General features: G+C 35.7%; 3 protein-coding genes and 1 long non-coding RNA gene across 11 annotated transcripts in view; 2 read left to right on the top strand and 2 right to left on the bottom strand.

The window, feature by feature from the left end:
• The first annotated feature begins 1,077 nt into the window (after positions 1-1,077).
• LOC121734580 lies at positions 1,078-8,332 on the top strand. Its single transcript, XR_006036758.1, has 3 exons — positions 1,078-1,088; positions 7,345-7,348; positions 8,267-8,332. It is a non-coding gene; the product is annotated as an uncharacterized LOC121734580 (long non-coding RNA).
• On the bottom strand, positions 2,760-15,058 carry LOC121734456 (glutamate--cysteine ligase regulatory subunit). Its single transcript, XM_042125072.1, has 6 exons — positions 14,584-15,058; positions 9,517-9,784; positions 5,862-5,981; positions 5,327-5,437; positions 4,847-5,032; positions 2,760-3,694 (listed from the first exon to the last, which is right to left on the bottom strand). Exons 1-6 carry the CDS (start codon positions 14,677-14,679, stop codon positions 3,540-3,542), a joined length of 936 nt encoding a protein of 311 aa, XP_041981006.1. The 5' UTR covers positions 14,680-15,058; the 3' UTR covers positions 2,760-3,539.
• Positions 15,059-16,072: 1,014 nt separating this feature from the next.
• On the top strand, positions 16,073-23,962 carry LOC121734521 (transmembrane protein 14C). The gene is made up of 5 exons (XM_042125145.1): positions 16,073-16,088; positions 20,605-20,683; positions 22,818-22,865; positions 23,323-23,413; positions 23,639-23,962. Exons 2-5 carry the CDS (start codon positions 20,608-20,610, stop codon positions 23,757-23,759), a joined length of 336 nt encoding a protein of 111 aa, XP_041981079.1. The 5' UTR covers positions 16,073-16,088; positions 20,605-20,607; the 3' UTR covers positions 23,760-23,962.
• Positions 23,959-26,670, bottom strand: part of LOC121734375 (A disintegrin and metalloproteinase with thrombospondin motifs 1) — a 129,249-nt gene continuing 126,537 nt past the window's right edge. For 4 of the 8 annotated variants that reach the window (XM_042124988.1, XM_042124952.1, XM_042124971.1 and 1 more), the window contains 2 exons: positions 25,968-26,573; positions 23,959-25,052 (listed from right to left, as the gene is read on the bottom strand). In XM_042124988.1, the coding sequence (XP_041980922.1) occupies positions 25,985-26,573 (589 nt within the window). In that variant the 3' untranslated portion in view covers positions 23,959-25,052; positions 25,968-25,984. The remainder of the gene's footprint in view (positions 25,053-25,967; positions 26,574-26,670) is intronic. The other 4 variants (XM_042124980.1, XM_042124998.1, XM_042125006.1 and 1 more) reach the window with 4 other exon arrangements.

The raw sequence follows: 26,670 nt of genomic DNA, 5'->3' as shown, positions 1-26,670 counted from the left end.
CCCCGCTTCCGGAGCGCTGCTGGAATCCTTTATTAATGCAGATATTGTGCCTGGTCAGGTGTATGACGTTCCTGATAATTACGGATGCCAACTGAAGATTTCTTTGGTTTTTGCAATTCGGAATTTAATTTTAGGGAAGTGTAAAAATATTTTGGTTACCGTCTTAAAAAGATGAGGCATTTTGTTTCCTGCCAGCTCTTATCGAAGAAAATGGCGGGATTAACTTATGCAAGAGTCGATTATCGAAGTTTAAAAGTTTATGCCGAGACGAGCCAAGCGAAGCGCAAGGGCACAACCTACCTTTTCTCGAAGTGTTTCGCCGTTTTTTGAACCTTCATAGAATTGGTTTCCGTTGTAGCAGAAGTTCATATTTTCAGGAAATGATGTCATCAATAGACTTATTAAGATATACATACATACAAAGTCTCAATTGAACAGCTTTAATACTTTAGATTTTATAGATATCTAAAATACGCCGATTTCGTCACTGACACATCATTAAAATGTTTGGCTACTTCCTGAAGTGTTAGAAAGTTGAAATTTGGTAGGTACGTAATCTAAGTTTAGTGTTTAACCAACAAAAAAATTCATAAACTTGTAATTTTCGCCGTCCATCCCCTAAAACGGGGTGGAAGTTGACCCTCATAGGGTTGCTTTCCGATGTACCGGATAGTTTATATTCTCAGAATATACTAATGTCACTAATAGACTTATTAAACATACAGAGTCTCAATTGAATAGGTCTAATACTTTAGATTTTATTGATAAGTATCTAAAATACGCCGATATTTGGTTATACGTCGTAAAATTAATTTAGTAGAAGAGTTATGGAAGTTTAAATATGAGACTTTCACCAATTTTATGAATTAGGACATGAAAGTTTACACGGTATATAGCAAGTAACAACTTACAAAAAGGACTAAAATCCCACCAAACACATTTCATGTAAAATGTTACCTCGACGACCACTAAAGGTTTGCCCTGTGAAAAAGACATCAGATCTAATGTAGAGCCAAGCTTCTGAGTTCTGAATCTACGCGGCCTAACTCTATCGACCTTATTTCGAACAAATTCCACATTATCAGTGAGTATGTATACCTATGGCTTGGCTGTTTCGTTACTTACTTTAGATCACAAACTAAATTTTCACCTCACCTCCACGGCGGTAGCGAAACAGCGAGGCCATAGGTACTTTCTGATAATTATGTAGAATTTGTTGGAGTTAGGGTGGATACAGTTAGGCCGTGTAGATTCAGAAGCTTGGCTCTACATTAGATCTGATGTCTCTTTCACAGGGAGAACCTTAATTTGTGGTCGAGGTAACATTTTACACAGGCGCGGTCCGAAGAGGAGGGTCACAGGGGACATGACCCCCCCCCAAAATCTAAGGTAAAATTGAAAATCTCAAAATCTTGCTAAATAATAAACCGAAATTTCTAGCTATCCCCTAACCACCGCTTCGTCCGACCTTAGACAGCTGCGGTGAACCCAGAACCGTCCGAGGGGCGAGGGCGCAGATTAAGAAAAATAGTGTAGTGACTACTGAGTGACTTCCCTCCCCCCCCCCCCCAAATTTCAGGCTGCGACCGCGCCTGATTTTACATGAAATGTTTTTGGTGGGATTGTTTATTCTCTCTCTTTTACTGTGGCCCATTCGAGTCCGACTCCCTTCTTATCCCATTGAGTTAATATTTTATTATGTTAAATTGTAATTAGGTAAAGAATAAAGGTAATTTACTGGTGAAATAGGGAGATCGCAGACGGCACACTTTTTGTATGATCGAGTCTGCAGCGCACATACAGTCGGCATGGCGCGGTCATGCAGATTGTATGTGCGCCGCAGACTCGATCACACAAAAAGTGTGCCGTCTGAGATCTCCCTTATGGTTACTAATGTACTTAGTCATTATCATCATATCAGCCTATAGTCGTCCACTGCTGGACATAGGCCTCTCTCAATAAACGCCAAGAAACCGATCTCCTGCTACTCGCATCCTACATGGGCCTGCAACTAAGCGGAGATCGTCGTCCCACCTAGTTGGAGGTCGACCTACACCCCGATTTCCCAGCCTTGGTATCCATTCTAGAGTAAGGTGTAGGGATGTGATATGGCGTAGGGATGTGATGACCCCACCGCCCGCCTGATGGTAGTTCTGCCTCACAATAATTAGTGTGGGATAGATCTAACATCAAGCGCAGTTAGTCAACCGAAGGATGGCGGTAAAACCATCAACGATAGGGTAAGTGAAGAAATCCATGGCCATCAATGGGCTGCAGCATTGATGGTTTGATTCACTGGCCCCTGTCAGATTGCCAATCCGCGTGCTCCGCGAGCCAATTATGAGCAAATGCATCTCATGAAACGCACCAGATGTCCTTAGTACCTACGTTAAGTACAACGTAAAACAGATAACTCACTCAAAATGTCCAGTTATCATTAATAATATTAACCACCGACAAATCAGACGATGATGAATTATTATTATTATCGCTACCATAATTTTGTGCAAAATGTGCAATGCACACGGGCGCCATCCTCTAGGGGTCCCAAATCGCCATCTTTAGGGGCGCCAAAACAAAGGACCCAAAAAATTTGCCTAAAGGGGCGTCAAAATCCTTGTTTTGCACACAGGCGCCAGTAGCCCTTACGGGGGCCCTGATTATTATAGCTTGAGGTTGAAAGCTGCGCACACTTTCGCCCCCCGCTTGGATTTTTGTAAGGAAAAAGAAATACTTGGTGAAAAAAAAGCAAGCAGTTGTAAGTAATCGCCAGTATATTTTCGTTAACAATTAACATAATTTAATATACACTTTCAATATATTTTTACTGTTGTAAATAGTCTATTAAATAAGTACAGATCGTTCAATACTAATAAATAAATATGTCAGAACCACTAGTAATATAAAACGTCAAGTAACTTTTCTAATATACAGACAAATCCAAGCAAACTTTGTATAGTTATTAGCTGTATTAAACTAATTATTAGAAGTTACAGGTTATGGTGCAACCATAATATTGATGATAACTGAGCTATATTTGTCTAAAACATCAGTGTATTAGTGAAAAAACCAAAAAAAAAATCACGCTCGTGCGTAAACAATATAGCACCAATGGCAGTCCCAAGAATAACGGCCAATCAAAGCATCTGGCTTACAGCGTTTCGGTGAAATCCATTTTCGCAACACATTTAAATATTACAGTAATAATAAATATTACGTACGATAGTTGTATAGAATTAGTAGTTATTTATATGATGCACTTGTTAGTATAAGTATTTATTTAAATATTTTTAAGACATGCAACCAAATATTTGCGGAAATTCCAACTGTCTAAAGTTTTAACGGGTAAGGCCAATACAGCTTGAAGCTCGCCTATTACCAAATGTCTTTGCCATAATCGAGCGCGGCCTTACACCCATCGGTTCACAGCCATGTTAAAATATAAAACCTTACAATTTTAATTTAGATCTTCGCCATCTTTATCGTAATCAGTTTGACCCTAGCAACATGGCGTATTTTATATTACTAGTCAGTTGCAACTAATCGTTTTTCACGGAGGCCTTGCAGACGTAGCCCTTCAGCGCGAGAACTCCTCTACACTTGATGTGAACTTGGTACCGCGCGCACCAGTCCAGCCGCGCACCCACCACGCCCGCGTCGGAGAGTGTCTTCACAGCGGCCACTGACAGTAGATCTGAGGAAAGAAAATAAACTTGTCAATTTTACTTAGAATACACAATAATTACGAGTGTAAAAAATATATTATTATAAGGCTCTAACAAGAAAAGTAAATAGGTATCCAATCCACACTCCATTCTAATATTATAAATGCGAAAGTGTGTCTGTCTGTACGTCTGTTACCTCTTCACGCCCAAACCGCTGAACCGATGATATTGCTGTTTGGTATGGAGATACTTTAAAGTCCCGGGAAAGGACATAGGATACTTTTTACCCCGACAAAATGTACAGTTCTCAGTTCAAAAGTTCTAAAAGTGCTTAACCTTCAAGCGGGCGCGCGCTATTTTGTAACGGTAGTGGTCGAGCGTAACCTAAAAGACGTCGTAGGTGAATTTGGGAAACAAAATACTTTTCATGCAACATTATTTATTTCATAAATTTAATTATTACTCTTTTTAAAAGTAATCAGTTCACCCAGAAAATTAAAAGCATTTTTGGTAAAAACTTAGTTATAAAATCCGGTGACCCTAAGTAGCTTATCTTGTGTGAACAGCGGCAGAAAAAGTGATCGGAATTTTCTTATCCTAGTTCCATTTTTTTCTTCATCTAGCAATAACACTCGATGTTATCGATCAACGACGACATAGTTTTATAAATAAACATAGATTTTGCCTCAATTATATGAAAACTTCATATAAAATTATAAGAGAGGCGCGCGGAGTCTTTTCGACGCCGGCGCGGAGACCAAAATAATTGAGCTCCTTGCTGCAAAGAGGGTGCGGAGAATAAGTGTAAGCTATTTATTTAGTAGAAAGATAAATTATGAAAAGCTACTAAGAGAATGATACGGATTCAACGATAAATATCGAAAATATCAACGAAAATGTTTTCAAGGGAGTCGATTCGATGTCGCGCGACCGCTTGAAGGTTAAATCGCGCACGACTCCTCAGGGAGTGTTGGCGTGTGCCCGCGTGCTTGCGTACGAGCGTGCGTACGTGCGCGCCTGTATCTGTAGCACCATCGAGGCATTGATTCCTAGGCAGTTTGACAGACCAACGCGACGTCATTTGGTCGGATCATGTCAATATAATGTTAACAATTGTGATCTGGTGGCTGGGTTTGACGAAACGTGAATAAACTACATAGGTCTTCTTTGATAGTACTCACCGGGGGGATCGGCGTGTGTGAGCAGCTGCACGTCGTTGGCGCGGCAGAAGGCGTGCAGCGCGGGCGGCACGACGCAGCACGACGCCAGCCCGATCTGCGCGATGGTGGGCTTGACACGCGCCCACGCGTGCAGCCGCCGCAGACACCCACCGCCCACGTCCGCCACGCCTAACTGCTGCACGCGACCTGCGGATAATGAAATGCGTCCTGTTAATTCTACAAATGTATTAAAATATAATCCAACTGCCAGACATACTTTGCCTTCGAGGTAACACATTTTTCTTAAACGGAGAAGTGTCTAAAACTTTGCATCGTTTTCATTTTTATTATTTATCAACGTCATCGTAATAAGCGACAGCCATTTGCCTAGAGCGACAAAGATAGTCAGCATAAACTTTTGCCAATTCGACTAAAGGCTATAGAGGAAAATACTGTAATTGCTGTAGTTGTGGTGGGAAAAAATATTACGCTGCTATTTACCTTCCTGCTCGTATTTCTCGAGCACCGCCCACAGCACCTTGATGCCGGGCAGGATTGCCTCGCACTTGCGCGCATCCGCCTCGCTGTCCGCCTCCTCGCTCGACACGCGTCCTGAAACGTTAAAATACATTTCCTTTTCATAGTGACCGGAAGGAACAACAAATCAATCGACTTTTAAAAATTCGCGATATAACTACGTATCGCGAATTTTTACAAACCACAAAGAGGCGTCTCTAAATATGCTTCGCTAGACATAGCGTATGACGACACATACGATATACATGTGCACACAATATGGAAAGGAATTACGCTTCTTGTAAGGCCAGACATTTTGGTGTGTCGACACAAGCCTCACTTTTATTTAACAAAGCTCAGACCGCATAAAATCCAAGCTTTAACGTTTGAAGCGTAGCCGAAACCAAAAGTTAGACTATCATCAAAGAAACACCAACATATACGCCGAGTGCGTGCACGTAGGCGTGGCTTGCAACGTCGCGCCCGCAACGGTACTCTGCTCACACTTAACAGCACTCACCGGTGACGTTGTTGGCCACTTTGCCGTTGACGTCGTCCTGAGCGTCGTCCCGTGGCGGCACGTCGGGGTTGTACGCAAGGATAACGTTGTCTATGCGATCCGCCCGCAGCGCTGCAAACACTGGAAAAATAAAATATTAGTTAGTACTTAGTAGAAACTAGGAAAATCATTATTTTCGAAGCTGCTGCATTATTGTCCAAAAAGGACATCTTTTTTTCTGGAACGGACTGTCGCCAGCAGTATTTCCGGACCAATAAGACCTGCTTACTTTCAAGAAGAGAGCGTATGCCGTATTCCCTGTTAAAAGGCCGGCAACGCACCTGCAGCTCTCTAATGTTGCGAGTGTCCATTCGTGACGATAGGTGCTTTCCATCATGTGACCCGTTTGCTCGTTTTGCCCCATATTTTATTTTAAAAATCTAGTAAGTATTTATTTTCAAAAGGATAAGCGAGTCCTGTAAACTGTAAAGACGCATCGCGCAGACGAGGAAGCGGAATTAATAATGTTGCGTCGTTCGTAATCTCGAGAGTTAATATTATATTATTATATTATTTTGTTTTGTTTTATTATAATTAAAATCTGGAATATTCTTTTCATGTCAAACTCTTATTCCTAGAAAGCATTTTAGCAACGTAAAGTTTTCTCTTAAAAGGATGATTTAGCAAGTTATAATATGACGCGCATCTGATAAGTGATGAAAATCCTAGCTAGTAACTATATCACTACAATACTTTAGATGTGATTATGTGCAGGAGGTAACGTGATATCAGAATGATAAAAATTACGTCACTTATCATAATAATACCTGCTAGCAATTTATAAACGAGAAACTGAAAAGTAAACATTGTGAATTTATGATCATTTATAAATTATAATCATTACGAATGACGATATTTAGAACTCAGTAGTTTATTTTTCAAAAGACGAGATTTTTGCGTATATATATTATATATTAATTGTAATTTTCCATCTTTTTAGTAAAAGATGGCCCCGTGCGAGTTTCTTACGCCGGTTCTTCTCGCCGGGTTTAAGAGGATCGACTACCGGGTCCATCTCCATACAAAAAGCCATAACGTTTTGCTACCCCTAAAACTTATCCGATTTCAACGATTTTTCACTATGTTATTGCCTTTAGTGAAAACTATGCTTCTACGTTTTCCTTTTATCAAAATTTTTGTTAGTTTGAAAGTTACGAGCTTCTGAAATCTAGGTTTTTAGGCTCAAATCTTTCTCATTTTAAATGGTTTGTATTTGAAAAACAACGTAAAATTTCAAACAAAGCAAAACGTACAAGCGTAGATTAGATTCTGCTGAAAATATTGATACCAAAAAATATTAGTTTTAGTACAGTGTAGGGGATGCAAAATGTTATGCCCCGAAAGTCGAAACGCGATTTTTGTCTAAAAATACCCAGAATCACAGCCGAACTGCAACTCTCTCTATCGCACGTTTGCGCGGGGGCCGAGCGCTGTGGCGACAGAGAATGGTTTTCCAAATACCTATTTTCTACGCTCGCGGCACTACACAATAGTCTTAAGTTCCCGAACTGGTAAACACCAATGTAGTCCCGACGTTCAGAGAACATTTGAAAAAAAAATTCTGAATTTAAAAAAAAAGAGTTAGGTATGTAAGAGTGCGCTGGTTCAATGCGTTGGCCCAATGTATGTAACACTGGGCCAACGCATTGAACCAGCGCATTGGGTCAACGTGTTACGTACGGAATTTTTTATTTTTTTTATGAAATAAGGGGGCAAACGAGTAAACGGGTCACCTGATGGAAAGCAACTTCCGTCGCCCATGGACACACGCAACTTAAGAAGAGCTGCAGGTGCGTTGCCGGCCTTTTAAGAGGGAATGGGGTAATAGGGGAGGGTAGGGATGGGAAGGGAATAGGGGAGAGGATAGGGAAGGGAATCGGGCCTCCGGTAAACTCACTCACTCGGCGAAACACAGCGCAAGCGCTGTTTCACGCCAGTTTTCTGTGAGAACGTGGTATTTCTCTACTCGGTCCCATCTAAGCTTTAGTAGGGCTCTATACGTCACGTTGGCCCAATGTATACCTACTGGGTAAAGCCAATAGCCAATTTAAAATACAGTAGACTCCCGCAAAAGTTTTTAATGGCCGTGTCGGATTATCGAATTTGTCAGATTATAATGTAGGTACTTACTGCCTAGATTTTTACACATTACAATACAAATAAAAATCATTAAGTTTTATCTGAACTACAAATCAATTTTCTAAAGCTAGGACCTCATGTAGGTACTCATAGCACACTCATAGTACCTGGGTTAAAGGAGCTTCAAGTACAAAGCCTTTGTTTCTGGTTTTCACGTTTAGTTTTCAATTTTGCATAACATACTATATAAAGATTGGCCAAAATAATATGTACTTATTATTAACTAGTGATGTCGGATTACAAGGGGCGCCGGACTAGCCAGGAGCCAGATTAGCGAGTGTCTACTGTAGTTTCTAAATAATTTTAAAACAAAGGACACATATTCTAAAAACATCGAACCTAGTGTTAGGTACAAGTAATTTGGAACACATCGGTCGTGAATCATTAATTGCGTAACTTTACACACGATAAGAAAAAATAACAACTCATGCACCTACAAATAATAACAAACAGCGTAGCATAGTATGATATCATACGATTTTAATCTATAATTATTGATTTACTATCTTCGATATCATTATATTGATTTTGAATTGCTAAGGATTTATGACATAGGATTTCCGCATTGCGAAAATATAAACGCTTCTCGCGTGATACACGAATTTCTACGCAAACGAGAATGCGGGCAACAAAAGTTTAAAGTACCTATATCTATTTCCATTCATAAGTACTTATAGATTTACTCGCATGATTGGTCTGTTGCTGGTGCTCTGAAGCAAGCAATGCTTTAAGACCCTGTTGTCAAAAATATCAAAGCAAGCTAGCCCCGCCTACACACCCCGCTATCCTCCAATCGTGATATTATAATGATTCCATGATTCAATGCTCGGGGCATTGTGCTTTGCGCTGCAGCTAATAGTGAACAATATCGCGTAATAACGGTTCCCGCATTATAGCACGAAAGTAAAGTTCATAAGTCCCAAAACTGTTTTTGATGATTACCTAAAAATTAAATACAATACTAATATTTCCTTTGGCCATTATTTTATAAAGTGTGTGATTGTAGTACTGCAAGTTATTTAATGATAGTAACTAAATAAGTGTATTATATATATAACAGATATTTGTTGTAAAGCCCAGAAAGATTGATAATTTCGAAAAATATAACTATCGAGTCAAAATAAGTGAATCGTGTTTTCCGTTAGGCAAATATCAGATAAATATAAAATGATTAAATAAATCTCAATTTAATTTAAGTCAATCGTCTTCTGGGATCGTAATACTTATTAGAAAACACAGCGAAATTTGGCAGCCCGCTCATAATCTATGCTAAATTGGGTACTTCCTACTCCTATCTTTTTCTGATTAATTTCTTTGCGGGACCCAAGACAGCTTAAGCATGTCCCTCGGAATCCCTGAGATTTCCAAAGGGTTTTCGTGGTTAGATACCGCTGTCGATCCTGGCGACACATCTGAGATACAGCGGTGGGAATGTGTGGTGGGCCCGTTAATAAAAATACTTGATCTATGCTCGTACCATTTTCCAAGCACTCCGTCAACGAAGCCTCGCTGTCCTCGTTTATGAATATTTTGACGCCGATTTTCAGGTTTTTCCTCTCCTCCTCGGCCATTTTGTTGTGGGCGTCATCGTGCGGTCTCGTGATGTTGATCACCGCGTCCTTCGAGGTCGAGACCACCATGTAGTCAGAAGACTGTTCTGACACCTCGTGTTTTGAAATACCGTTCTGTGTCGGTCCGTTCTGTGTGCCCCACTCTGATAGCGTTAGTTTTATGCTTTCCGATAGCTGGAAATAATAAAAACGGCAAGTTTTGAGTGCGATCACAATAATAATTATTATCTGTTAAGTACTAAAAAACCGCTTGAGTAAATTAGAAGTATCTGAAAATCTTTTCTTACTCATTGAAATTCGTATTCGTACGAAAAGCGATTACAAAAAAAAATATTTTATCATAGTTGTATTTCAGGAAACACCTAATTATACTATTACTAGCTGTTGTCCGCGACTTCGTCCGCGTGGACTTTATAGTTGTTCCCGTACATCGATTGAGTCGTTTACGCGCAATTCAGAAAAATGTATTGTGTGGGAACCGCACATTTTTCCGAGACAAAAAACATTCCTTGTCCCAGATTCAAATTAGTGTCTCCAATCTTCATGCCAAATTTCATCAAAATAGATTAAATAGTTTAGGCGAGAATCATAAAAGTTTACTGTGCGGGAACTGTATATTTTCCGGGATAAAAGTATCCCTTGTCCTTTCTCGCGACTGAAATTTGGTGTTGCTATACCAAATTTTATCAAAATAGATTGAATAGTTTAGACTTTAGGCGATAATCATAAAAGTTTATTGTGCGGGAACCGTACATTTTCCGGGACAAAATTAGTATTCCTTGTCCTTTCTCGAGACTCAAAGTATCTCCATACCAAATTCCATCATAATAGATTGAATAGCTTACGCGCAAATTATAAAAGTATATTGTGCAGTAAAGAGTAATTTTTCCGGGACAAAATGTATCATATGTTCTTTTTCGGGACTCAAAGTATCTTTATACCAAATTTCAGCATAATGGGTCCAGCCGTTTACACTTTATGCGTGATGTCGTGACCACGCGTAATAATATAACGTTCCGCGCAGCTTCGCCCGCGTAAATTAGATATTTCACAGACAAATTAGTCCACAAAAAATAGCCTATGATCCTTCACGTGGTCTACTCTTTACCTGTGCCAAATAACAGAAAAATTGCTCCAGTAGTTCGTGAGATAAGCCCTTTCAAATAATTTGCCCCATTTTTTTACATTTTCCTTTAATCCTTCGCTAGGAGCGAAGTTAGTCTTAGCGTGATAAAATATAGCCTTTAGCCTTTCTTGATAAATGGGCTATCTAACACTGAAATATTTTTTTTAATCGGACCAGTAGTTCCTGAGATTAGCGCGTTCAAATAAGCCCTTTCAAATCATTGCAGTAGTTAATGAAATTAGCGTTCAAATAATTTCTCCCGTTTTTTCCACACTTTCCTCTATTTCTTCTCTCCTATTAGTCTTAGCGTTATAAAATGTAGCCTATAGCCTTCCTCGATAAGTGGGCTATCTAACACTGAAAGAATTTTTCAAATCGGACCAGTAGTTCCTGAGATTAGCGCGTTCAAACAAACAAACAATCAAACAAACAAACTAACAAACTCTTCCGCTTTATAATACTCGTATTAGTATAGATGTTAACTGATTGAACACGCAGCAGTAGGTAAGGTAACTCTATTACGTCTTACAATAATAAGTACCGTAGTGACAAACATTTCAAATGATTTGTGTAAACTGTAAACATACACATTACACACTGCATAATGTTGGCTGCAATTTGCAAACAAATGAATGACTACTGAACCGTTTTCTTTGCATTTTGCAAGCAATAAAATCGAATGTGTTTTCCTTAATTATTTTTCTTGTTAAAAATTGGTTAAATAGGATTTTTATGTCCTAAGTGACTTATGGGGTTCCATATCAATACTTCATTTTGATTTTTGTGTCACTCTATGTCATATAATATAATTAATACCTAAGTACATAATATTATTATGTACTATGTAGGTATTTGGTTTTACGTTTAACCCATAAAGTTAATATTATATTCCGCTAGGTATATTAACTTTATGGTTTAACCTTACCTTATCTCCTTAAGAGGGCGACTAACCCAAAAAATCAAACATCGTCCTTCTCTCTTCACACTCACACAGCACGCCCGTCTTTCATATTATGGCAGGTGAAAAAGGACGACGCGGAATCATTGCCAAGTTAGTTTTTTCTTAACTCAATAAAATATATGTATACAACATTTTAAAAATCCGCTAGGTCAGTGTCTCAACCACAATAAGGTCTCAACGATAGTTTTATACAATGTGTCAAACTATTAACTTAGTTTAATGCACGGTTATGGCAATATATATGAAAAAATCGTGAAAATTAGATGCATCTTTGTGACTTTTTTCTATCGAGAAAATTTTAAGATATCGTTTTTTCGCTTAGATCAAATTCTTGGAAATATAAATGAAGTATAGCTATGTTTAGAAAATGAAACAATTCGGGGCTTATTTTCAAGTATAAAAATTAATTATAATGTCGACAATTTTGGGTTAGTCGCCCCCTTAATCTCTTACGAAAACAGTGGGCTGGTATTCAATAAGATGTTAAATTTTGCAGTGTTATTATGAAAAGCGTTTCTAGAAGCGTTTCTAGACGAGTTTTTACAACCGCAAAGGCCAGGCTAACGTCTTTGCCAGTAAAAATCTAATAAGAATAAAGTACAAAAACTTGCATAACTTACATAACCCATTTACTTTGTTTGTACCTGTACCTACTTAATATTGTAGGTATGACCTTAACACGCAGCTATAATATATTAATATTATATGAATTATAAATTATAATTAGCTAGAGTGCAACACTATAATGAAGATCAAGGAGGTATAGCTCTTATCTGATTTATCGCGAAATACAAAAAAAGAACTAATTTAAGTTTTTTCTTGCTAATATTTTTTTATTATTATATTATAAAACTATGACATTCATGATATTGTAGTAGGTAATTTACGATTGCGTAATTCTATAGCAAGTGTGAAGTGATTAAACTGTGACGTCACCAGCAATGGCGACATGACTTGGCACTTTTTTGTCCAGCACTAGAGGCCCCAGTACACAATGGCCCATGCTGGCCCACTACAAGCCATCGCCATTGTGTAGTAGTAGTAGTAAACTCTACTACTACTCCCAAATTAATAATGCGCATGCAAATCTTCGCTAATTGTCGTAATCATGAAAACACCCGAATCTATGAAACGTAAGAGCCCCAAACAATGCACTTGCATTTTGCACCTTGTTCAAAGGAAATAGAAGTAAATATCATATAGCCGGTGGCTGTCCGCTGTCGCCGGTCCGTCGATAAGTGCTAACTCAGCGAGAAGCCATCGCGGCGTTACCGTGTTAATGTCCAAGCAACGTCAGGCGCCTCTACGTCGTTGCAAAGCGCTGTTTTTCTTAAAGTTAAGTTTAAAACAGCGCTTGCCGCGCTTATAGTTTCGGTCTGTCCGTCCGTCTGTCCGTCTGTCTGTCTGTCTGTCCGCGGTTTTGCTCAGAAACTATAAGACCTGCAAAGCTGTAATTTGGCATGAATGCACATAATATTAATGATGCCGACATGAAATTTAAAAGAAAATTATGGTACCTTCCCTACTGCACATCAAACAGGGATGATTTCTTTTTTCGATTCGACCCCATCGTGTGGGGTGTCGTTGGATAGGTTTTTTTAATAATATTATGAGTATTCATAGATAATTTTCCAATTAAGGGATTAAGGGAAGGGATCTATTTGTGAAATATTGAGTTTTAAAGTGGAAAATATCATTAGAGTCCAGTGTCCCCCCCCTTCTACCAGCCAAAACGGTTGCTTCTGGAAATGTGAAAAAGTTCACGGGAGTAGGATATATGCTGAATTTAAAAAGAAAACTATCACGGCTAAGAAGACTTCATAAGTTATTGAGTAATTAATCAATCAACTAAAAAAAATGTATTCGGGGAAGTATAAAGGAATTTATTGTTCAAATTCTTTTGAAAGTAACTGATATGATGTTGTTAGTATTTAGTAGTGTAAAACACGTTAAAAAACACGTTAAAAATATACATTCATTGACCATACAAAAATTTTAAAAAAACTAGCGGTACTACGGAACCTTATATTGAGCATTGCCCGACACGCACTTGGGCGGTTTTTTAATAATATATTTTAATCATTGGTATATGTATAAAAGGTAATTGTAGAAATAAAGGAATTGCTCATAGCATCATCGCCGAAACCATACATTTTTCTCAAAAATAACGATCCTAATAAATGTAATTAACCAGGACCATACAACATATTATATCCATACGGTCTATTTAAATGAGTTCAGTGGTTAAAATATGAAAAGGTGACAGACAGACTCATTCGCATTTGTAATATTACTATAGATAACATAACATACTCCTAAGCATGATACAGCAAAGTGCATCATCACACAACAACATTAGAAGTACCGTACATGACATTAATTAATTTTATGACTAACTAGATGATGATAGTATTTTTTTAATAACACTCAAAAGGAAATACATATATTATGATGTTATAAGGATTCTTATAAAGTAAAGTAAAAGTATAAAGATCAAGTTCTTTGCCTTATAAAATTATTAAGCATAAGAATAATGTGAGACTTACTCCATACTAATATTATTTAAATGTGTGTGTCTGTCTGTGTCTGTTACCTCTTCACGCTTAAACTGATGAACCGATCCTGATAAAATTTGGTGTAGAGATATTTCGAGTCCCGAGAAAGGACATAGGATACTTTATATCCCAGGCAAAATGTACAGTTCCAGCGTGATTAAAGAGTTTTGGTGTAAAGAGTAAGTCTTCTAGTCCACCATTAAGTACTAACATTTTTGCGGGCGTCTTCTTGTTCACCATTAATACTTACTAACATTTTAAAAACTCTGAATGTACTTATAAGTAAGTACTTAAATTATCATTTAAACAAACTCTTATTAAATTTACTAACCTCTTCAGTAACGTTTTGCCCAGCCTTCTTTTTGATATCAATCAAGTTTAAGACGTTTCCTGTGTTTATGGTGATTTTAGATGCTGATTTCAACATTGTTTCTTTAAACTTTCAGTCTTTAGTTAAATGTAAGAACTAATTCAGAGTCCGCAGATGAGATGACACACACAACTTTTTAAGTATTTTAGAGGATTGGTTTGAAAATTTCTCAAAGACGTATTAACTGTAGCGTTGATAGCACTATAATACTGTTCTAAACGGCCTTGTAACATGAGGTAATGTTCACTATCAGTTATATGAAAAAAGTCGAAGTAGGTATTTCAACTAATTGCGTGTCCACTAGATGGAACTAACTCGGCACATATTTTCTTTCAGTTCAGTTATATTTTAAATTTCTTTGTTAATGCAAAAAACTGTAGATTTATGTCGGTTTTTAATTAATAAATTATTGAATGAATGGAAACTGTTGTGTTCAGTGTTGTATTCTTAGTGCTTGACATTGACAAATGACAATTGGCATTTCAACATCTGATATTTGAAGTTCTTTTTCTTATAATGGCACTTCGGCTATAACCATGGCCAGTGTCGAGTATAATTTTATGGCGGGAAAACAATATTCTTTAACACAAAGTTATACAGATTTGACGGTTTTGTCAAAAATGTTATTTTCCCGCCTTATGACGACCTAGTCTGTGGCTCAATTGGTTGGGTGTGTGGCAACTGGCAGCTCAGGCCGCGGGTTCGAATCCTGCCAACGGAACAAAAAGTTGTCAATGTTCCCTGGTCTGGATGTGTATTAAATTTATTATGTGTATGATATAATAAAAATCGTAAATATATGTCTAGACTGTATAGTATGAAAATATTAAATATATTTCAGTTGTCTGGTACCTGTAACACAAGTCCTTCACATACTTAGCACGGGGCCAGACTGACGTGGTGTGAAACGTCCATAGATATCATAAACTTATAATGCATAGACCAACAAAGAGTGCGAGAGAGAAGAAAATCCTTTAAGGAATTATAACAAGATGAAAAGAGAGAGGCAGTCTAATGAAAATAATTGTAACAACTTTTATTTGACAGGTCGTCAAAAGTCGTCAATCGTTTTTATGCCTTTCGGTATTTGCAATTTATTATTTAAATCGTATGTTATTTTCAACAAATACTATTATATATAACAATAATAACTTGTGCTGTGAGTGATTGCAGTGTAAATCATAGGAATAATCCTGAAAAATATACATTTCACCCGTAATTAATCTTCATATCCTATTCTTTCTTTAGCTCTCTATTTCAAATAAAATATTGTGAAAACTCCCTTTTACTTTCATATTTTGCGTAACTAAAGTTACTGTTGTTCTTATATTACACAAATTTTGAAGAAAAATTTTTCATTAAATTTTTTTACATATACGCTAGTGCTTGAATCAAATTTATCGATATGCTTATCGATATTTTACAATAACATAAAACTAAAATAAAAAACTAAAATAACATAAAACATATAACTAAAATAAAAAGGACATATTATCTTATTTTAACGATTATTTTTAAGTAATAATTATCTTTTGACATATGTACCTAGTGTAAAATCAAGGTTTCACAGATCAGTCACTTGAATCTAATACTCATTGAATGCAGCTTTCAGTAATATAATAGACACTAGCGGCCCGGCCCGGCTTCGCACGGGTGGACATTGGTTTTTAAATTATTTTTTTTAAATAAAGGTAGTCAATCTTTAAGTTAAGCAGAACATAAAAATAGTTTACATTATTTAGCCTGCAACTACTATATTATAATTATTATGTACATATAACACATTTTTATTGTATTTTTTTTTATATTTTTATATTTTAAGTGTTATGTTTGATTATTTTATCCTTACCTGCAGAAGATACTATTATTTATAATATTTTGCAATTTCTTCATGTTTTTTTTTTGTTTAAAATATTTTATGTTTTTTTTTGTAGTTTTATGCTTTATTATTTTATGCTAACCTACATCTACTATTATATACATTTTGAAATTTTCTATTTGTTTTTGTATAAAGTATTTTTGTTGTACTTTTGCGCTTTATGTTTTTTTACACCATACTTCTTTTTGCGTAAAAGATTCCATTAAAATTGGGTTAAAGCTTCCCTGTAAACGATATTTGATGTTGTTTTATTTTGTGGCAGCAAAATAAATTGATTATCAGCAGCTCCAACTCGGGATAGGCCAATGTATAGTTGACCATGAGTAAAACATTCTTTTCGTAGGTCGATGCCTACTAATTTGAAAGTTTGACCTTGGGACTTGTTAATAGTCAATGCGAAAGATATTTTTACCGGAAATTGAAGCCGTTTAAATGGGATTGGCAGATCAGTTGGAATCATCGGTATCCTCGGTATATGAGCTAGTTGACCAGCTGCTGGGCCGGTGATAATGGTAGCTACAATTAAATTGTCCTTTAATTCTTTAATAAGCAGCCTTGTCCCATTGCACATATTTGGTGGGCATAAATTTCTCAAAAGCATTATTGGAATTCCGATTTTTAACGTCAGTTCGTGTGGTGGAAGTCCAGAAGGATTCAGCGAATTTAAAAACTCCTCTGGTAAGTACTAATACCTGCTGATAAGTAGTTTGGCATGGTTTGTACCAGCGCAACGTTACTATTGCATATTTTTAGATTAAAAAGTAGTTATTGTAAGATAATAATAATTGTAGTAGTCAGACATACGATATCGCGGACTTTTACGTTGATATTAATGTCCTCTATAAGACTATAGTACATCACTTTGCGATAAGTAAGTATAGTCTATAATTTATAAAGCATAAGCAAGAAGGAATATTTTGGTAGATTTTTCACACAATTATTAACACTTAATACCTCCCTTTTTTCTCTCATTAAATATAGCCTATATTCAGCAGAAATAGTGTGGATTAAAAAATATGCATTAATACTTCCATCGTGCATCGGCATCGTGGGTATCGCAGACACAATAGATCTTCAATTGTTATGCTGGCAGCCGGCTGCCGCTATTGGAGATTTATAGTTAAAGAAATTAATTAATTATAATAGCAATCAAAAATAATAGTCATTCAAAACTTATTTTAAAAAGTTCTAAAAATATTACTTTCGTAGTCATAACTTTTAAAGCTTTTTTGAAATTAGGATTATAATAATGAAGCACGATAGTCTATATCAAATCAATAAAGCAGCACCCGGCTGTCGCATAACTATTGAAAATCTATTGTGTCTGCGATTCCCACGATCGAGGTAATATTTACGTGGACTCTCCGGGCGAGTCTGTGGCACTGATAATTAAATCTCTCCCCTACCGCACGCACACCCGCGCATCGCGCCTTGACGCCCAATTCGCAACGTGCAGCAGAAATCGTAATATTTTAATTTCGCCATAACATTAAAACCAAACGTCCAATTTTAATCATTCAAAGACCAAATATTATCTACATTAACTGTACTTAGTGATGAAATAATTTATTTTGATAAGGGTCAATAGCATGATTTAAATAAACGCATTTAAATATAGTCCAAAAAAATATCTAGATTTTTTAATAAAAAAATGGTTATTGTGCCTCACTCAACATAGATAGGTATAGTGTGTCGCGGACTTTTTTGTAGATATTTAAAAGATCTATAATTACTTAGAACATTTTATGCCTCTATCTTTTATAGTTTAGGCAGCGTACGCAAAATAAGTAACTTTTCTGGTTGATTTTTTAAACCTTGCGTCCGAAAATCCCAAATATCTTATGGAACCTTATATTTTTCCAAAATAAAAACTAGCCTATGTTCAGCAGAAATAATGCAGGATTCCAATGGTAAAAGAATTTTTCAAATCGGTCCAGTAGTTTCGGAGCCTATTCGACTCAAACAAACAAACAAACAAACAAACAAAAAATCAAATCTTTCCTCTTTATAATAGTAGTGTAGATTATATTACTGAAAGCTGCATTCAGTTCTCTGACAGAATAGGTATAACTGCAACTTATATTATACTTATTAATAGGACTGGTAGTGGTACCGACTTCAAAATTATAAAGATTGAGAACAGAAATACTGAGTATGAGTACAGAATAAGGATTATTTAATACTTTTTAGTTCATTTAAGTATAATATTACTATTGTCTTTACCTTCAAATCGGTTCACAAACGGCGGAGTAATCGTTGAACATACATAAAAAATGTTATATCCACAGCCGAATGTCTAACCTCCTCCTTTTTGGAAGTCGGTTAAAAATATGTAATTGTAATAAAAAGTATTAGGGAGTGCCTCCGCTGCCGGCGCCGGTTGCCGAAATGACTGCCGGCGCCGTTTTCCGAACTACGAAGTTTGCCGAAGTCACGCGATGTTTGCCGAATAGGCTGCCGGCGCCTATTCGGCAAACATCGCTTGTCAAACAGAATAATGATCAAAAACATCAGACTTGAGCTAAATGACTATGAAAAGTACAAATAATAAGGTCATAATAATTGTAAGGATGCATAATTATTTGAATCCTTCGATCGGGGATTCTCGGAAATTCTATTGATTATTATTCTATTGAAATAGTATTCTATTGATGTCGCGATCACCGGTGCTCGTATGGGGCTTGAATCTTGGATGGGTTAATGGTGGTGATGATGAAGATGCTGATAAATGTGTTCTGCATAGTAGCATTTAAAGACAATATCTTTGCTTCTTTAAACAACGCTGAAACTCTCTAACATGTATAAGGAATCTGAAGTTCTGTTCAGTACCTTCGGAAGTATACCACGGAGTTTATAACTGTAGCTGTGGTGCAAAATCTTACTTTTTGGTAGCTGAAAAAAGATAGCTAAAGTAAAGCTAAGCTAAGAAAATGCATCACAAAAAACTAAAATATCCACAGCCGAACAAATAGGTACCAAACCTTCACCTTTACAAGTCGAATATATAAATTGAGATTATAATTATAATTTCTTTTTCAAATTTGTGTATCGGCACTGGAACCTAGCGCTTTACGCATTATCACCGGCTCCCATTTTGAGTGCCAGCGCCAGCAGCCGGCAGTATACTTACCGTAGTTCCCATTACTGATATTTTTGGGAGCCGGCGCCGGCAGCGGAGGCACTCCCAAAAGTATTATGATATTTAATGATATGTATTATAATTTAAGAATAAAATATAATATACTATGTGTGTTGTTTACTTTCAACGTTTACTTTCAATGCAGCAATGTAAGGGCTGATTTACCAGATAGATTTTACCTGAGTAATAAATAAGTAACTTTATAATGTGTTATGTGTATATTATTTACCCCTATCAGAACCTCATGTCATAACTCATAAGTCATAACATATCCGACGAATGACGATTGAAAAATCATTCCAAACGTTTTTTGCTGTAGCGCCATAAGAAAAAAACTATTGTCAGTGTCATTTTGTCTGATTTTGTCTTATAAAAGTCAATGGAGTTTTTGGAAGAATGTGAAAGAGTGATGTTGTGTTTTTATATTATTTTCCTAAAATTGTGTTATCTGGGTTTTTAATGTGCAATATTGGTAGGATACTAACCATTAAATATTCGTTATCGTGCACAAGTGTGGGAAAGTGATGTAATAACCAGAAACGTGCTCTTTTGTGTTCCCTCCAAAACTCCATCAAAAGTTTCAGTAAAGCGTCCTACCACTTTACTGAATCGACCGACTTGACTTCTTGACTGTATTGACTTTATACTTAGGCTTTGACTAGACTTTAGACCTGACTGACCTGACGATAATATAGAAAAAATTGTATAAAGAATATTGTTTTCCCGCCATAATATTATACTCGACACTGGCCATGGTTATAGCCGAAGTGCCATTATATGAAAAAAAAAAAATCAATGGATTTTTGTCATTTGTCACCTGTCAGACGTCACTCGTCAGCTGTCAGAAGAGGAGAAGATTTTCGTAATTTGTTTTTCTCGAGCGATTGCTGTTGTTGGAATAAATTGCAGAATTAACTAATTTTGAAAGAAAAAATAATATTATCGAAACTTTTTAAATAATAACATCATGGGTCTCGATATTATTGGATTTGCTTATGCTGCTACAGTAGCTGCAGGGGGCATAATGGGTTATGCTAAAGCAGGTATTTTTGCTAAGTATTCTTTAGTAGTGTTCTATCTTTTATACCTAGGTAAATATTATAGAATTATCGTATAAAACATAAGCGTTTCGTCAGTTTTACAGCGTGTTGATACGTAATACCTACGTAATAATTAAGTCCAGTAAGTTCACTGACAAGATATTTTTTAAACTAATGTTATCTTTCTTGAATATTCTAGAATATTTTTAGGTTAAGCTTGTTTTCATTTAGAATAATTGATAAACATCATGATATTAGCAAAATTCCATGCACAAACATTATTATTTTTATAATTGATATTTTGTAAAAAATATGCTTTTTAAAATAGTTATTCTACATTAATATTTTTTAAAAGTTTATATACAAATTTCCTGCCTATTTGACCTTCAACTGACCAATGTATAAGGAACTTGATTTTAATAACACCTTGATTGCAGACACAATAGATTTTCAATTGTTATGCGGCAGCCGGCTGCCGCATAACAATTGCCGCATAATGGCTGCCACTTGGAAATTTATGGGTTTCTTTAATTATTGAATTAAGGTCAATGTGTCAAAGTTCGTCTGGGAGGTAAGTCCGTCTAGCGGCAATAATTTCCATATTTGAACGACTAGTTTCATATGGCTCCGTGGGTAAAACAATATTGCAAAGTTAGTTTGATCTAAGAAACAGACATGTCGCTACTAACTACCTGTTAGGAAAAAAACGATCTCAATTTTTTTTTCCATTTTGTACTCGCAATCTTACTTATTACTGGTGTTCGATTCGTTAATATCGCTTTAATTTCGTTATTATCACCTGCAATATGTGTCTAACCTAAAATTGCAATAATTGGGAAGTCCGTCTAGTTTTCATAAGAAAAGGCCGTCATATGCCGGTCTTGCCTCGAATCAGATATTGTCAACCTTTTCAAATATACATGTCTTTATTGTTAATTTGCATTTAAAACTATGGACTACTAAATCATAGCATTGCCCAAATTTTACTGCACCAAAAGAGCATATAAGAGGGGCTGATAAAAATTGCAAAAGTTATAAACTAAAAAAAACAAACCCTTCTTTTTTTACTTAGTAAAAAAAGAAGGGTTTGGTTTTTTTAATATTCCAAAAACCAAAAATTATTTGAGATAATCAAAATTTGAAAAAAGATCCTTAAAGAGCAGGAAAATTTTCCTAAAAAATCCTACCTCCCAGACAAACAACCCTTATAATTTTAATTGAGCGGCGAAAATAATGGTATAAAAACGCGTAACTTTCGCGTGCATGGCCCCAATCTGCCACGTAAACTAAAAAGTTATTTTAAGTAACTAAATATTAATATGAAGGAATAAAAAAAATAGGTACTAAGTAGACATATCAATAACAAATAATCAAATCAAAATTAAGTAGGGGAGTATGTTGAAAAAGTCTCATCCCTTAAATGATGATGAAGCAAAGTTGTTGATTTTACCGGCACTAATTATTAATATAATTTTGTTGTAATAAACATTTATGTTTATACTTGTGTTTTTTTATAAAAAAAATGCACTATAATTTTAATGAAAATGTTTGCAACCACTTAGACCTACGAACTTGCCTTAAAATGATATAAAATTAATTTTCTCTGGAATGCGAACCTTATCACCGACACCTTATACAGATATTTGAATGGCCGCTTTGCGGCTTGTGCTAGAAACCGTTGCCATGCATTTTACTTTACAAGTTATGGCTATACTGCTGCTAGACGGACTTACCTCAAACAGTAAGGGAAGTCCGTCTACACGCCGAGTTTTAAAAAAATACCACGTAAGTAAAAAAATACGGCAACTAAGATTATTTTTAGATCATTATAGGTCTAATTAATATATAGCCTATAATTTCCGATGACGCAAGTTACTTTAAAAAGCGAATCTCAAGTCAATAAATTATGTTAAACTTTAATTTTAGAAAAGTATGCCAGACTTCGACACATTGACCTTGATGTTTTTTTTATTGACTCATGTTTAATTGTTTTATTATATCTGTAAAGAATAGGATTTTTTTTTATTAAATCCATCAAAGTAAGTAATCCATCTAAGTATATACTTACTGTATTAATTTAGGTTTCCTATGGGACCCTGGTTTTTTTTTACTCAGGCACTTGTATATTTTTTTTAAGGATCCATCCCTTCACTTGGAGCAGGCCTCATATTTGGCTCAATTCTAGGTAAGAATGATTTTTAAACTTTTTCTCTTAATGTGTATCTAGATATAATAATTATTTATTTTAGATACATTTAAATTGGTCATCTGAAAACAAATAGTAATTGCTGTGTAAGTGACGTGTTAGCTACATTGTAAAAAAGATACAAAGATACCTATAATTTCTAATCAATATGCTTGTATACTTAAATATTTTAACAGAAGAGTTTTAATTGTTTTTTTTTCTTTCTTTCAAATACCTTTAGAAACGGCACATAATTAAAAAAAACTAGGCCTTTGCATCCGTTGTAGATGATTTATACGGTATTTTAAGAGTGAAGTAACCACTCATCAAATACTGTAGAATACTTGTAGAAAACTACTGGGCACATAATAATACTTTAGATTATAAACTTAACAAATTAACTTTTTCAATACTGTTACTTGAGTAGCCTATGTGGAAAACTCATTTTCCTTTGTAGGTGTTGGTGCATATCAAATTAGCCAGGACCCGTCCAACTACACCCTTACACTTGGAACCACTACCACTCTGGGTGGGCTTATGGGATACAGGTACATACCTAGCAGTAGTTCTTTCCATCCATATTTTTACTGGAATTTATATAATATTTTTAATTTAATTGTTAAGTTATACTATACTGCTAACATATAGTTATCAATTCAATAATATTAATTATTTATTATACCAACAGAGCTGTCCTTCGTCAATAAATAAACATTTAACATAATCTCTCTATATGTAGAGATTCAATATTTATATTGCGTCATTTGTTACAGATACTACAATAGCAGAAAGTTTATGCCCGCTGGTCTAATGTTTGTGATGTCTGTTGGAATGCTTGTCAAACTGTTAGCTAAGAACGTAGCAGCATCACCAGTTCCAGTAAAATCCAATTAGATTTTATAAAAGGTAAATTCTGTCTTTTTGAGAGGACTATATGTACATTAAGTAGCATTTCTATAAACTCCTTGATAAGGAATTACGTTTACGATGTATATTTTTTGTGAATGGTTTAATTGTTCATTATTTTATTGAATGAATTGGGTTCGGTGTATATTTTATATGGAAAAGTGGGTAGTTAATAAAACATCACAAACATATTTGTTTTTTATATTTTTTCTTAGTTTAAACAATTTAGGACAAACTTAATTATCAGATAGGTACACATAAATTATTGGAACATAATAAATAGTTATAAAAAGGCAAGTGATGTCAATAAGAAGTTCGGTCGTATTGTAAATATTAAACTGCAGTCTGAAACATCTACCATTAATTACTCTATGGTAACTTTAGTCAAGAACATTTACATATTAAAATATCAAAAATATAAATTGTATATTTAGTCCTATTTGTGTAGAATATTTACTATATTCGCGAACCAGTCGCTATAAACAGATACAAAATATAATAATACAAAAGTTTATGAATGCTCTACTAATATTTTAAGTCACTTAGCTCTTGAATTTCATGGAAGACTACTAATTTGAGGATACATCAAATTTTTAACATACATAAATAAATAATATTAAGAACCTATGAATAAGTTGTGTAAAAATTTAAAACGCTATTCCTAGACTTTTTGATAAAGTAGATAATTTCTCAAAAATAATTGAATCTGAAATAATAATTTAACGTGGAGGCTTTTGCATAATATTAGTTTCTACACGCACAACGCTTACAATAAGAAGGCACTTCGTGGCAGTTACTCTGTTTACAAAATTATTTTTACAACAGCTTAAAGTCAAACTTAGATAACTCCAAAACCGAGTCGAGTATATCGAGGCTTTGTTCGTCATACAGATTTATTACTAATGTACTTACAGTTCACTATAGTTACACAATCACAATGATATATCACTCACAACTGTGTCTGACACCAAATATTGTCTTCAGACACATACGCGCAAACCTTTACCCGCTGACGAATACTACCCAACTCTGTTCAGTCGTGTAATCGATTCTAACATTTATTTCGATGTTTTATGAGCTAAATTAATATCAACTATTCGAGTCGAGTAATATTCATTTTGAGGTATGCGCGACACACTCTGTAAGTTGGGCTGGAGACGGTCCCGGCTTCACTCCAGGATAGTCCAAGAAGTTGTCCAGGATCACTAATATCTTAGCACCAGTCTCTGGATCCAGCAAGCAGTCTTCAGTAAGGCCTTCGCGATTTGCTAGTGGCGGCTACTGCAACACAATTCAAGGTTTTACTTCATCTTGTTCGAAGCCATTGGAATGATGACGGGCGAAAAAATAAAATGATTAGCGGCAAAACGTTTAACAAAAGTGATAAGTACAAATTACAATTTTCATGTGATTTTAAATAATTGCTAGTAGACTAAATTTGAACAAGAGTTAAGAAATAACTTAGTCATCATTCCAATAATGCTTTTTTATATTTTTATCCATGTTTCTGAGAATAAAAATTGAAAATGATATTAATTTGTAAATGATTTAAGTGGTTCTCAGAAATTTTGTAGTAAATCAAGGCAAATATTATGATCGTTGATGGTAGCACGATTGTAGCGAGAAGACAAGTAGACAGTTACATTTTCTAATTAGTGACATACGTTACCTACAAGTAGCTAGATACATATGACAATATTATAAATTTCAAGAACATTGGTTAGACATATCACTGTAATCACCGTAAAAGTTCATTTAGTTAGAAACAAGTCATATAGATCAGCTCAGTTTTTTTGTAGTATTTCGTGTTTGCGTTGAGTATTGTAGTTAATAAATTATTGGCTTCTGAGCTTCAAGCGTATGTAACTTGTAAGTATTCAGTAAAGGGCATCATAGAGTCTAAAAAGTTCCCTTTAGACAGACACGAAGATAAGTTAGAGACAAGCAGGGCATGACGATTTGAATAACATATTTACATCGATGATATTATGTAGATGATTGTCCGATCATGGTTCAACTGAAAAGAAAATGATAAGGCAAGTCGTATATATACACAGAGAAACAGACTGCACCGAAGTATTTACAAGCTGATCACAGATTGGATGTCATGGGTTCGTGATGACTCGATTCATGATTAGATCCTGATGGTATGATCTATGAGACGACAAATGGTAATGACCGTCCTTCGTGCCTTACCAATTTTTTTGGCAGCTTTACGTTCTTATAATGGCTCCCGTCGTCAAATTCTTTTGGAAAGAGTAAACTAATCTGGCAGGCTCAATCTGCACGTCTTGTTGAGAATTGGCGTCGGGTCTTATGGAATTGTCGTAGGATTTCGCTTGAGAGTAGTAGGTGCCAATTTTGAATAAGGACTTTATGCCCTTATCTGGGAATAGGGGACTCTTCGTAGTCGGACGTCCAAAGGGACTGTACTCTTTGCCAAGAGAGCTCTTTTTCTCGGTGACTTCAGCTTTAGCTGCTTTGGTGGTGAAATCCTGGAAGTCGTATGGACTTCTCGTGGTGCTTATCGAGAACTTATTTAAGGACGGTGGGAACGAGATGCTCGTCTGTGGTTTCCGTGTAGTGGTGGTGGTTGTAGTAGTAGTAGTGGTGGTGGTTGTGGTCGTTTTTTCGGTGACAACCTCTGGCGGTTTGGTTATTCTAAAGTAGTATTTGAACGGTTTCAATGTGGAGGTGGTGAAGGATTCCGGTTTGGAGCTCTTTTCGTAGTTGGAACTGTAATTTGTGGCCGGGGCCGGTGCTTCCGTGCTGGGTACGTACGGTTGGGTCGTCGCTTCGCTACTGTATTAGTATGTATAAAAACATGTTATTATCTCATAGTACATAGATTAACCGTATTACATTGTGTTTTGTTTTAATATTTAACAAAATATGTTAT

Source organism: Aricia agestis, chromosome 1, assembly GCF_905147365.1.
Source record: "Aricia agestis chromosome 1, ilAriAges1.1, whole genome shotgun sequence".
Lineage (NCBI taxonomy): Eukaryota > Metazoa > Arthropoda > Insecta > Lepidoptera > Lycaenidae > Aricia > Aricia agestis.
This window is presented reverse-complemented; position numbering and strand designations above follow the sequence as displayed.